Source organism: Arvicanthis niloticus, chromosome 15 (genome assembly GCF_011762505.2).
Source record: "Arvicanthis niloticus isolate mArvNil1 chromosome 15, mArvNil1.pat.X, whole genome shotgun sequence".
In the NCBI taxonomy this organism is placed as follows: Eukaryota; Metazoa; Chordata; class Mammalia; order Rodentia; family Muridae; genus Arvicanthis; species Arvicanthis niloticus.
Window position 1 is genome coordinate 52,439,644 of NC_047672.1, and position 14,645 is coordinate 52,454,288.

The 14,645-nt window shown below is 39.0% G+C and overlaps 1 protein-coding gene across 2 annotated transcripts in view; it reads left to right on the top strand.

The window, feature by feature from the left end:
- Nucleotides 1–4,635, top strand: part of Col28a1 (collagen type XXVIII alpha 1 chain) — a 153,405-nt gene extending 148,770 nt beyond the window's left edge. For both annotated transcript variants that reach the window (XM_076913703.1, XM_076913704.1), the window contains exons 34-35: nucleotides 1,496–1,682; nucleotides 3,006–4,635. In XM_076913703.1, the coding sequence (XP_076769818.1) occupies nucleotides 1,496–1,682; nucleotides 3,006–3,178 (360 nt within the window). In that variant the 3' untranslated portion in view covers nucleotides 3,179–4,635. The remainder of the gene's footprint in view (nucleotides 1–1,495; nucleotides 1,683–3,005) is intronic.
- Nucleotides 4,636–14,645: the final 10,010 nt, after the last annotated feature.

Here is a 14,645-nt window from a genome sequence, read left to right on the forward strand (position 1 = left end):
GTATGTATTTGCTCTAAACTCTCCAGGTAGTAATTTAATAACAATGAAATATGCAACCCTAAGTAGTCAGATTAAAGTGCCCTCACTTGATAGGGTTGTGAGTATATGCACATGTGCTTGCATGCGTGTACATATGGAGCAAGCACTATAAAACCGTAGATAGCAGAGGTCACGTGATGCTGACAGCTGGCTCTGCTTGCTGTCTGCTGGCATCCCTGGTTAAGAAAGTATCAGAAAAACTACTTTATTTAGTTCATAAATTTGCTTACTGAAATAAACCAGAAGCAGGAGAATTAGAGAGCCATTATAGGAATATAGGGTGAGGACTAAGGTTGAGAGGCTGACTCCTTCATGTAGCTTAGTGCCAAGAAAAACAACACCGGACAAAAACAAGACAAAACAAAACACAAACAAACAAACAAAAAAAACAAACAAAACTTTCACTTCCACTCATTCCTATAGTGCCTTGCCTAACTCCTGATGATAGTCAGAAAACTAACGTGAGTTTTTCTTAAGCAATGTACCTTGCCCGTTTCATTATATATCAAAACTTGAGTTGCAACTTGAAGGTTTTGCTTAAAAAATATTTTTGGAGTTATGATCTTGTGTACTTTAGAGATCAAGTGTTTCTCAGAACCTCTTAGAAGCTAAGCACCCTATAACAGTGGGCATTATTTGGGCTCTGGGTGACAGACAATAGGAGAAGGGGCGAGATTTTCAGCTGGGATTAAGCAAACAACCCAATGGGATGCCAAGTAGCTTTCATTTGTTGTCCTCTGTCTGTTGTACCAATTATCTGGCTCAAAATTCATTGAATTCTGGGTAGATATTTTGGAATATCTCATTAAGAGCTCTAGTGTTAGGGAACAAAACAAAAAAGACCATAAAATGCTAAATTAGTGTTGATTTTTCTCATTCACAGCCATAACTAAAAGAAGAATGAACACCATTCCCTTTCCAGCTTTACGTATTTCATTGCCCCACATGCAATTCTCCCTGGAAATTCTCAGCAGAATAACATCTGTGCCCAGATGTAGGCAATGACTGTGTATACTAGAACCCACACGAAGTGGCAGGAAAGTCGCTTTTTATCTAGTCGGGGCTGGGACGTGATTTTGTAAGCTTTACTTGAAACAGTCAGCATTGGACAGCTGGGGAGACACAACAAAGAAAAACCTTTTCTATATTTTCCGAGAAATCAGTTCACATTATCAAAACCAAAAAAAATTGTAATGTTATTTTTTTTCTTTCTTTTTGTGTGTGTCTTATATGAATGTATATATACGTAATGTTTGTATGTATGTGGTATGTATGTGTGTTTGCATGGTATGTTTGATGTATATGTTAAATGAATGTGGCATGTATATGTGTATGTGATGTGGTGTATGATGTTGTGTGTGTGTGCATGCACATGTGTGTGTGTGTGTGTGTGTGCATGCACATGTGTGTGTGTGTTTGTGTGTGCATGCACATGTGTGTGTGTGTGTGTGTGTAGTTTAATGTCTCTAGAGGCCAAAATGAAGAGACTGAACCTTCTGTGTTGACTGAGGCTGATACCTTGGCTGTCCCAACCCCACCTGAGGCCACCAATACACCTGAGCCATTGCTCAGCCTCAAGAGAGTGGAAACAAGAACTCCAAATCCCAATTTGATTTTACAGTCAGAAGAATTTCTGTACAAAGGTAAGAGACATCTTTCACCCACCTGCTGTAGAAGAGTGGTCTCTGGAGTCTCCACAAGAGGAAATGTATAGCTTAATAGCGAAGACAAGAACTAGTTCTGCTTGGGTCACATGGAACTTGAGAGGCAGCCGTCCTGGGAGTGAATACGGTTACAGAAACATTACAGCACAGGTTTTAACCTGAATGTTTTGGAGGTGATTGTTTTCCCTGTTTGCCCCAGCGTCGGCCCTAGCTGCTCTGTGTTCTTCATAAATGTAAATATTTGAGGCTTTGTCCCTCGATTGTGTAACTCAGATTCTGATGCAACACGTTTTCTACAAGTTAATGTATGTACAGAGAGAATTCATCCCTGTACATAGTTTGCAACACACACAAAAGTGACAACATCCAAGTCCAACAGGAGCTTAGAAGGACTTGAAAACGGGTTGCACTATACACGCTATTTATTCCAGTGGTAACAGTTACGGAAATCTGTTCCTTTCCATTAGATGTAAGGAGTCTTCATGGTAGAAACAGATTTAGAAATCAGTTTTAGAAAATATGGTTAGACACTCTCCAAGCCTGAGGACCTGATTAAGGGAGATGGAGTGAGGACTAGCTCTGCTACAGAGATGGGTGAAGCTTATGATGCATGAATCATCTCTGAGAGAGCAGGTCTTGGCCAATTGGATTCTGTTTGTCAGACTTTTTTTTTTTTACCTTGGGATAATTTCTTCAAGTAGAAAATAAGAATCAATGCTCTCTAAAGTATTGGTCAACAGAAAGGATCTAATAAATTAGAGGCTCTGATTAAATTAGCACAATATAACCTTACTGTTTTAGCTTTCCTATAGGGAGTGCACTCCTGAAGTTCTTTGTAATTGACATTAAAAGGTCATGCTCTATTGTCTTGGCAACTGCAGGAGTTGTCCTTTTAAAAGAGAGCCGTGATATCAAGCCTGCTCTTTGATGTGTCTAAATGATTAAAGTCCTGTGCTAGGCACAGTACATCTTTGTAATAGCAGTCTTGAGGAGGTGGAGAATGGATCATCACAAATTTAAGGCTAACCTGCCTACCTAGTGAGACTATTTAAAGAAAAAAAAATTCCATCTTCTCCTGTCAGCTAATACCCCAGAGTTATTAGTTAATGGATTCTCACTTATACCTTCTTGGAAATGTGCAATTTAGTGGGGTTTCATAAAGATGAGAGACTGTTGACTGGTCTGTTCTACTACACAAAGAATAAAAACTTTATATTACTTTGTAAAGCTTTTGTTTTCTCCCCTGATGTCTTCAGTGAGAGAAAAATCTTCTAGTAACCCCTACCCGTGTTTTCTCCCTAGATCCAAGATGTGAGGAAGCCCTGAAGCCCGGAAACTGCGGCGACTATGTGGTTCGCTGGTATTACGACAAACAGGTCAACTCTTGTGCTCGCTTTTGGTTCAGTGGCTGCAATGGCTCGGGAAACAGATTCCACAGTGAAAAGGAATGTCGGGAAACCTGCATTAAACAATGAACAAGCACACTAACGGGCTTCAATCAGAGGTTTAGAAAGAGCCCGATACAAACAGTGCACCGCATCTGGGCGTACACTAAGTAGTGATCGTTCATAAATGTCATAGAGTCCTCACAACGACCACCTAGGGACACAGTCTTATTAACTGCCGACACAGCTGAAGGGTGGAAGGACTAGGAATTTGGACTCAGATGTGACACAGTCTTATTAACTGCCAACACAGCTGAAGGGTGGAAGGACTAGGAATTTGGACTCAGAACATGGACTTTATCCGTTTCAAAACCTGTGGTGTGGCCCTGATTCCTCGTCATTCTGGTACACATACGATGGCAGGTCACACCCCACACTCCCTGTGCCCACACTGTTACAGCACCTTCACAGCCCGTCAGTGGAGAATGGTTTGTGAGGGGAAGGACTTTGGTTTGAACATTGGAAGAATATCTACGTGTGAGTGCTAGGATAGTGGTGAACGATGTTAAAAGGGGGAAATTTAGCCCAAAGTGAGAGTAGAGAAAAATACGTCTGAGACAAACTCACTAACTGTCTGATAAATGAACTCTTCCCATTCCTCGTTGGTGTCAAAGCCTTCATTGTACACTTAAGCTATATATTAAAATGAAGCAAGTTTTACACTTTTTCTTTAAAAGTAGGTGAATGAGATTGGGTTTTATGGGGAGGGAGTGAGGATGCAGAACATCATTTTGTAATAATTTTGTTATACCAAGTGTGGGAAGACAGAGTTCTGAGCTGAGATGGTATTTTAACATATCATCTACAAAATACTTTCTCCCTCTCAGCCTGTTGCTCTCATTCAAGTTGGACACCACAAAGCTCCAGTGTAAGGGAATGGAAGACTAAGGGAATGGAATCCCAGAAAAAAAATAACAGTGCAGGGGGTTCCACAGCATAATTAAAATTTTACTATGTAACATTTTTATTAAAAAAAACATACATGCAACCTGTCTGTCAGTTTTAAAACAGGATGAGACAAACAGGAAACATATAACCTGGAGATTGGACCAAAGTGCTGACTCTATGGAAGTTCCGGTCTGCCCTTCCCCCATCAGATTTCTCTGACGGAGAAATCCTACTCCAGATCTTGTGTTGTTATTGGCTTTTCTATGTAATTTTACATGTAAAAACCATACATATCTCTATGGATACCTAAATAAGGTATCATTGGTCTTGCATAACTTATAGCTTTGTAAGAATGTTACTGTCTGTATTCTAGTCTTCTATCCCTTACTGTTTTCATTTGGCTTCGTAACCAACCCATGATTTATAGTATATAAATACATGCACAAGTAATTTATTACTTAGATGCCAGAGTCCTAGAAGAATTATGTTATAATATGTACTTCTCTGTGATTTTCTACATGGCACTGTTATTCATATGTATCTCATAATCACGTAATATTTGTGATAATATATTTAATCATTGCTTTGGTTATGCTCAACTGAGCTGTTTCTATTTTGTTTTTTTCACTATTCCTCCACCAACATCGCTGCGGGGTTTTCACATTTGTGTCTCCGGAGACACCCATTCCATGTTCTTGAGCGTTTATGTCCTTACTGAAATTGCTAGGATGCACATATATTCAGAACCAGTATACATCATGTCAAGTTTCTCTCCAAAGTGAACGAGTTTATTCTTAAGTTCCCAGCAGTTGTATACTGGCGCTACTGTAGTTTGATGCACGTCAAACCTACAGTCCTGTGAGACTTACCGTCCTCAGATGTCTTCCTTTCCCTCGATGACTATTACCCAGTACCATGTTTGAATCGTTCTTCTCAGGGGGCACCTTAGCAAGCTTCATTCCCACCTGTGCTCCCACTTCTGTGAACTATAACCACAGATTTTTTTTTTTAATTATTGTACTATTTTCTTGGAGTCCTTATGTATTTTGGGTTCTATTTTGCTTGATGTTCATATTGCCAGTATGTTTTTGACTGCTCTCCTGTCTCCCTGCCTCCTTCCCCCTTTCTCCCTTTCTTCCCTCCTCTTTCTTTCCCTCCTTCTCCTTTTTTTGTTTTCATTTCTGTTTTAATTTTTAGCACAGTGAAGTTTACCTATCTTCATTTGTGTTAGTCAGCTCCTCAGCCATTTTTCCTGTGAGGAGTGACTTCCCGAGTCACTGCATGTGTCGCAGGTACCGTGTGCTCGGCGACAGATTCCTCACCCTGTATAACTCTTGGGTGATTTCAGAGTAGCTTCAATTTGTGTCCTTCATCTTCTTTAGTTGGAATAAAGGTATGAGCTTGGCTTGATGGTAGTGGTTTTGTCACATTTTTCTTCTTTTGCTGTGGTGGACTTACGAGATTTGAGCATTTTCTTATTTTCTAGCAATGCATTAAGAAGTGTGTATTAGTCATCAGATGTTGTAGGAAAAGTCAAAGGATTTCAGGATGTCTCTGCTGCAGCTTTGACAGGAACAAAAGTGTTTATATTCTCTTCCTATAGCTTTGCTCCCACAGAGAACTGAAATGTTGCAGTGTTGATTTGGGTGTTTCTTCCTTTGTCCAAGCAGTCTTTTCCTGCTTCCTCAGTAAGTCCGAAGACTTCAAGGACAACCTGAAAACCACTCTTTGTGCTTCTAAATCCTGTTGTCCATGTCCAGCACTGAAGACCCAGCCACCTACCTTCTGTCTTCTCCATTTTGCACAGTAACTATGAGCTCAGCTGCTCTGCACATTATAGGACATGTCTGTTTCTTGCTACCATAAAAATTGATCACAGCTTTAGTGACTTAAATAATACAAGTGTGCTAATGTCCAGTTACATAGGTTAGAAGTCTCGTGAGCAAAAACAAGTGTCTGGTGTCCAGGATGCTTCTTCTGAGGACCCTAGGATCCTTCTCTTTTTTTTTCTTACATGGAAAGGTCATTCCTTGGCTAAGATCTCTTTGTTGTCTGTCTGTCTGTCTGTCTGTCTGTCTGCCTGCCTGCCTGCCTGCCTGCCTGCCTGCCTGCCTGTCTATCTGTGGCTAGGCTTGTGATCATAAAGCATCCATTTGAATTATTTGAATAATACAAGGTCATCTTCTCACCACCAGGTCCTCCACCTGGGTGAAGCTTCATCTGTACGCCATCTACCAAGTCTCTTTTGCCATGTGAAATGACAGACACATATTCTAAGAACAGAGGAGCGGGTGGGTGTCTCTGAGACCATTGCGCTGTGCACTCTACCACCTATTTCCTGTACTGTCTGAACTGATCAGGACTGATGACATCATACTTCATTCTTCCTTGGACCTTACAAGCTGGACGAACTCAGAAAATTTAAAAGCAAATTAAATTTTTTCATAAAGGTCATTTTATAAATTTTTTTTTTTTGCAAGAGAGGAATGGAAAAGGATCATGAAAAAGTTTTGAATTTTAACAGAGAATATACCAATGAGTGAAAACCACCAGTCTTGGATCCATTTTGACAGTGAAAAGCCTCCCACTCCATCATTAGTAACAAAAGAAAAAGCCACAGGGCTATTTGTCTGGCTATATTTTGGATCAAAGACAATGAACAATCTGATTATTGACCCTGGAAAGGAGGATTATAGTTCATTTTTTCATTTTGCATACTTGATGAGAACATTTCTTATTAGCCAAAAATTTATAAGAGGACAATTAGGTTTTCTGACTTCATTTTTTTATCTTGAGTATAGCAATAAGTAATTTGGGAGAATGAAGGAAAAACACTTGGAACTATAATAGATTTTTTTTTAACATATCTGAAAAACCCAGAGATCCTATAAATAAAAAAAAAGAAAAAGAAATAATTTAAAAAGAAATCTAAGAAATTTTAAAAAATAGCAATTCAAATATGATGTCAAGTTAACATTTGTAAAGACACTGAAACAACTCCAGAAGGATAACTTGATAAAGAAGCAGAGGGAAAACAGAGGATTCTGACAAGGACCTTTGCTGAGAACCGCCAAGAGGATGCCTCTTGAGAGAGATTCCAGTTGCCCCAGGATGTTAGATATTTAACTAACTGTGCCCTTTCCCTTACAAATCTATAATCCAGTATGCTCAGTAATAGCAAAGACTTTCCCCCCTTCCTTATGGTATCTTTATATGAAATGTCACTAAGATACCCAGAATAACCCAGAAATGTGTGTGACTATTAAAACTTGAACAACCCCAACTCTTACTTCACACATAAATTTCTATCATTTCATTTTTTTATTTTTTAAAAATATTAGATTAATTTGCATTTAAAAGCACTCATTACTTCTTATCATTTAACATAAATTTGCCTTCCTAGAGGAAAAACCTTAAATTAAATTCAGTTAAAATTACCCTGAGCTCAAGAAAATTAGAACTGTTTAAGCCCTGTTTAAATTAGGTTCAGAAATAAGAGCTCTTAGATTCATCAAAAATCCTTAGATCCTGTCTCTTCTAGTTATATAAGTTTTAAATCAATGATTGGTTCTCAACCTGTGGGTCAAAACCTCTTTGGGAGCTAAACAACCCCTTTCACAGGGGTCACATATCAGACATCCTACATGTCAGATATTTACATTATGATTCATGACAGTAGCAAAATTACAGTTATAAAGTAGCAACAAAAATAATTTTATAGTTGGGCATCACCACAGCTGTATACAGGAACTATATTAAAGGGCTACAGCATTAGGAAGGTTGAGAACCACTGTATTAGACAAAACATTGTAAAGAGCTGATGGTATTGGGTTATTGATAGGATACCATGTTTGTCTGACACACCCCATTCCTCAGATTCCATTGCTGTAACTGGACCTGCTGCCTCCCTGGATTTGTCTACTACATCACTGTCATTATGATGATGTTGTTATTTTAGGACAGACGAGCTATCCTCTTTCATTCTGGCTACATCAGATACTTCTCATCTTTCCAGAGCTCTTCTCAGCCCTCTTCTGTAATTCTGAGCATGCCCTCAGCTTCTGAGGACATTCTGGGTGGCTAGAATGGAGCAGGAACAAGTTATGTTCTTTGTTCTAAATATATGTTCCTATGGGTCTCAAAATGGCTGCTGTACTGGAAGAAGACAGGAAAAAATCCCCTCCATCATGGAAGCAAAAGCAGAAATTGCACAATAAGAAAAGATTTGTTTGTTTGTTTGTTTGGTTGGTTGGTTGGTTGGCTGGCTGGCTATCTTTCAGTGCTGGGTGTCAAGCTTGGGGCTAGGTCATGCTAAGTAATCAGAAACACAGTCCTATGAAAGGAACATGTAAGTAGGAATTGTGGGTTGCAAAGGCTTCTTTCCCTGGTCCTTCTAAAATGAACTGGAGACTTCCATTTTATATTTGTCATCCTTCAAATTTGTCCTTATGTGCCACAATCATAGTTTCCTGATATTCTTTTTAAATACTAATGGAATTCTCCAGTTATTCCACTGTGGCATATTATTAGTTGGTGCTACGTTAAATTTATCATTTGGCCATTTCTTTCTCTTGCATATTAATGAGGAGTGCTATGGTTTGTCAGTGTCTGCAAGTTGGCATTTTTTCTCAGACTGATTCTATTATGAATAAATCACGGCTCAGAATTGCCTTCAGCTATTTAAAAAGTGATGATAACAAAAGCCAGAACACATCTGTACTGGGAAACAAAACCAACTCCCCTTTAGCTAATTGTTTCATCTCATCTTTGAAGAAATAAATATTTGGCATTAACATAGACTTTCTCCTTTGTTTAGTACGGCTTAGCTGACATAAAAAAAATTGAAAAATGCAACGATATCAATTTAAATGGTATTTCTCCAAATGTTGGGAAATTATTCTTGCTTTTCCCATGTTAAAACGTAAGACAAAACTTATTACATTTGCTTTGTGCCCACTTCCTGACATTGGCAAACAATCAATAATTCTTCCGTAGTCCATTCCATGGCATATAGTACTCAGGCTAATGACCTCATCTTGTCCTTGAGAAACATCCCAGACTCTCTCCTCACGTCCCATACCTCATTGCTCAAGGGATTGCTCAAGGGGTCTGGTCTGGCTTAACTCTTCCTCCCCACCCCTGGTTTTCCACTTCTTCTTACTTCCGATTTGGACTCCTCACTTATAATCTTACCATCCACTGGGGATCTACAATTCCTAAGTGCTAAGAAGGTACAGTAATTTGAACCTAGTCACTTTCCTCTCTGAAGTCTTTTATTGGCTCCCTGTTTTCTTTAAAATATAGGATGAACGTGTCAGCATAGTATTTAAGGATCGTCGAGCCCTTCCTACTGTTGATGTGTTCAGCTCATCTCTCACTGCATTTTTACGTGGACTTCAAATTTTGTTCTGCTCAGCTACTTGCTACCTTTTAAGATTATCATTTGGTTCTCCTTCCATGTCTCCTACTCTTCAGTCCTTCTTTTTCCCCTCCCCTTTTTCTTTTCCAGCATATAGCCTATCCCCTCTTTCATGTCATGAAATCCAGGCCTCATCCATAGTCAAGAACTACCTTGTTGTTTCTAAGCACCTCCAAGCTATATCTTTTATTTTACTGTCTTCTTTTTCTGGATATCCAAATATGCTTCAATATCTCACAGTGATTACCAAAACTCTATCAAGTATCTGGCCTTTTGCTAGGCCTACCTGTATGTGTTTGTAAAGAGAAATTGTAAGGACAAAAGGTTATGTCACTTGTTCTAGTGAAAGTGGACCAATTTACATTCTTGTACTTCCTGCAGTTTAATTTTTGTTCATCTGGTGGGTGAACAGGGAATTTTCTTTAGTTATAATCTGTATTACTTCTACTCTTCATTTTTAATAGTACAGGGATTTTTTGGTATATACAAAAGAATATCTATTATGTAGAGGTAGGATTATATAATAGGCTAATGTTATTTTAAAAAGTGTGTATCTGCCACTTAGCTTAAGAAATAGGTCACTATTAGTATTTATAGGACTCTGCTAAACCAATTTGGAGGCAAACGGCCATTGAATGTGAAATACACAACTAGGTACTTCTCCAGGATCAGCAAGATGTTGTGTGGATCCTTAGGACACAAGCCCAAGGAGTCTCTAGGTGGCTTTCCCGAGGTCACTACTAATGGCACAAGTCAAACACTGACTGCCACCTGGAGCAGTGCACTGAAGTCCCTAGAGCGATGGCCTGGGAGAGATGAAATAAAGTGTAGAAGGAACTATCAGGGAATGGGGCACTTCCACTGCAGGCTACAACATTCTCTTTTCCTGCTAAGAACAGTTTTAGAAACACAACAATAAACTATGAAAAGAAGTTAGGTTGGTTTATTTATTTATTTATTTATTTATTTTTGTATTTTTAATTGATACAGGAATAGGAAAGAGTTGTATCTTGGAATATTTAGAAAATTTCAGCTATTAACTCATCTGTGTAAGAAATACCTGTATATATTTTTAAAGAGTAAGAAATTTTTTCTGTGTAAGAAATTTCATCTGTGTAAGAAATTCTCTTGGTGATAAACAGTGCTCTCAGAAGGGGACCAGTAGAGACAAGAGAAACAGTTATTTCATTACACAGGCCAGTGTGTCTAAAGACCTACTGAAGTTTCTCTTCACTATTTTTCCTAGGTGAACATTATGAATCATTGAATCCAAGTCCATCAGTGTGTGGAAAAGCAACCTGATATAAAAATGTAGATGAGGAAGCAGGTTCCATATCTCCCAAAATATTTGCAAGTAACTGGTTTGTCAAAATTACACTTGTGTAAGCTTTTACACTTAATTTTGTAGATAGTGTTAGTATTCCCACTATGAGTAAACTCAAGCAGGCACTTTTTTGGTAGAAAGAAGCTGAAAGTTTTTACCTTGATGTATTTCTTATTTGCCTTTTTCCTGTAACTGTAACTTTCAAATTCAAGGTTATCTCTTTCACACATTCCAAGATAAAAACACCATCCCTCCATCAAGTTGTTTTTGTTTTATGGAAAGCTTAGATGAGCATCCAGAATAAATGGTATTTTTATTGCTATATTTTAAAGATCTATAAAATCAATTTCTACAGGGAAGTGGATGGTATCACTTAATTTCCTGAACTATCAGCAGAATAGAATGTGTTAAAAGCCCGAAGTCCCTTTCCAGACTTTTCTGTACATCTCCTTGAGTTTGCACTTTCTCTATGGGAATCCTTGTTCTCTTTCCAATTTGAACAACAGCATATGGCTTTTTAATAGGCCCATTCTTGGCTCTATATTCCCAATATTTTAGAAACAATACTTGGTTTTTTTTTTTTGAAAGATCGTGTTAATTAATATAGGCTTTTATTTATTAACAGAAGATATTTGAAAGTTATTTGAAATTAGATACTTCTGTACCTTGCAATATGCATGGCTACTTTATTTAATAAATATATATGATGAAAACTATTTTTTTTGAGAAAGCAGAATATATTTCTTAAAACATCTTTTCAATATTAATAAGCTTCTTAAAATTAACTAATGATAGGAAGGATTGTAGAGCTGAAATCTGAGGGAAAGGAAGAGACCATCGTGATCCTGCTGCCGGTAAAGAGCCGTCTGTACTGTCCTCTCCTTCGGAAGATGAAGGCAAAGCTTAAAGCACAGAACTGAAGCAGAGTCTCCCTCCCATGGCAATGATGCTGGGAAGAGGATGTGAAGGGCGTCTAGAGCTATGAAAATAGTTTACACTTGGAAACAGGATGAGCTCAAACTAGTGAAAAAAGAACTTACAGACCTTAGACATTAGTGCGCCTCACACACAAGGTACACAAAGCAATGCAGAGCAAATAAACAAACCTCCGCATACCGTATCCAAACATCTGATAGTCAGAAAAGAAGGGAGAGTCTAGAAAAACAACCAAAGAAAACAGATGCAGCACATGCCGGGGACGGCAACGTGATTAACACCTCACTTCTCATCAAAGACATGAAGGCCAGAAGACAAGGTCTCATTTTCAGAATGCTATAGGAAACATCTGGACTGCAGGGATAGGTCAGCTGATGGAGTATTTAGGTCTGATTTCCCACCTGATAAATTAGACGGGGTAGCAAATGCCTCTAGTTCCTTGCCCTTGGGTGGCAAAAGCCAAAGGATCAGAAGCTCAAAGTTATGTTTGTCTACACAGTTGAGCTGCTGAGGTTGCTCAGTGGTTAGAGACTTGCCACAAAACTTGATATTCTGAGTTCAGTCCCAGAGAACCACACCTTGGCAGTAAAGAAGCAACTCCTGAAAGTTGTCCTCTGCCCTCCACACACATGCCGTGATGCATTCACAGACAATAAATAATTAAATGTGTGTTCATTGGGTTGAACAATGCAGCAGTTAGGAAGATCTTGGCAAGAAACACTCCCAAAGGACTCTAAAGACTTGTACAGGACTGAGGTGCCTAAAGGACTAAGTAGGAAACAAGTGTGTGGTTTTGTTTTGTGTTGTTTTTCAGAAATGTAGCTGAGAAGGAGGAAAGGTAGCTTAAAGGGGATTAGTTAGCTATTGTCAGGTAATAACCCCAAACTCGGGACTTGAAACAAACATGTAGCATCACTAAGATGCTAAGAGGAAGCTGGATGGTTTGTAAATGTGAACCTTGCTGAACTCTCTCAAGCATTTCAGGATTGCCTCAGGTCCCTACAAGGACCCTACTCACAATTTTGAAAATCAATTTTCCATGGATTGAGTTGAACGGGCCAAGTTTCCCTCATCACCCCTCACACTAATTCATGATGCAATGTTAGGCATCTAGAACAGAGCAGACGTCTGTGGGATCTCCTTAGACCATGTCATAAATTGATATAGCATTCTGTCATACAGCCAAGATTCACTGTTTTGAGAAAGAGACTGACCTTTTAATGGATGGTACAATTTAACTGTATATACCACTAGGTACAAAAAACGAGGGCCATTTTCCTGCAGTCATGAAACAACAATTAGCTTTTTATTGCCTGAGAACTCCGTACATGAAGATACTGTGTTTTGATCAAATCCATTTCTCATTCCCTTCTTTCTGCTTCTTCTTCTATCCACCACCACCACCAACTTCATGTGACTTTTAATACTCATAGGAAACGCTCAGTACTGCCTATATGTGTACGTGAGTGTAGGACCATCTATTAGACTTGAGTAGCCCCTTGGAGCCTGCAACCTTGAAGGAAACTGACTTTTCCTCCTGAAGCAGCCATCAGTTCCCAGTAGTTTCTCACATGTCATAAACATTTTGAGCATGTCATAAACCTTTCCACTGTCCATGCTGGACACTCTGTGGGCTTATTACTTACTGTGCATGTCTTGTTGTGTAGACATAGCCACTGTGAGTCCGTGTGTAATGGCACAGTCAGGTCTGTCTGATGCTGCTTCTTGACAGATGTCCACTGTCTCTGGCTTTCGAAGTCTTTCTGCCGCCCCTTCATCTAAGACCCTGAGTCCTGGAAGTAAAGAATGTGATATAGATGTCCCATTCTGAACTGGATTATCCATTGCCGGCCCTCCCCGTTTGCTAGCTGTGGCCATCTGAATTAATTGCTAGCTACTGAAAAAAGAAGCTTCTCTGATGAAAACTGATAAATGCACTAGTCTGTGGGTATAAAAATATAAGCCTGGGTGGCAGTTTATCACTGTGATAGTTTGTTGTGTTCTTAATGTGATAGACTTACTCATATTTAAGTGATATAAGAAAGGGGTTTGTCCTTCCGGTCTGGGCCAGGGCACTGAGTAGATCTTGGGTGGCAGCTCTGCCCCCAACCTTCAAGAACCCAGAGGAAGAGGGGATCCCAGGCGCTCTAACTCGGGTAGTATCTTAGAATTGTATATTGCAGAATACACAGCCTTGGTGTATCTACTCATCAAGTATACAGAGCAGACCTGCCCAAACCTCCAATGTCCTGGAATTCCATCTGGATTCAGTGAAGACACAGCATCAGAGGCTTATCAACTTACTCTTCCCCCCACCCCTCTTCTAATATCTCAACGCCCGTAATCAGCCTGAAGAAGTTACAGAAGAGTCAGCACCCCTATTCCCTGGGCTTGGGGACTAATGTGGTTAATAATGGTCTGTCTTTCTAGGGAAAAGTAGTGGTTTTGTTGGAACAGGGGGGATTAGCTAGGACTTATTGCATAGCCATAACCTATTGGTAGAAATCTGTATAATTATTATCAAGATGAAGTTATAATTTCTTAAATGGTACAAAATTTACTTTGATTTCAAATTTAAGGTTTTCATTGGTACGAGCTCCTTATTAATATAAAAGTAAGATGAATATTGATACTCTCATGGGCAATGTGCTTGTATAACACATTTAGCAATACAATGCCTAGACCCAGTTCTTCCTTAACTTTTTAACTGATTTGGGATGGTTAACCTATGAGTTAAGGGACTATAGCAAATTTATGGCTTTGAGTTAATTGTTAAGAGGTTAACCATATTTTATTTAGAAATAGCCAAGAGGAGTGAACAGACAACAGTCCAGGTGACCTTACATGGATAGTTGGTTTTCAAAACATCAGAAGTCCATAGAATTGACGCAACAAAAATTTATATAAATGCCCATTCTGATTAGAGACCT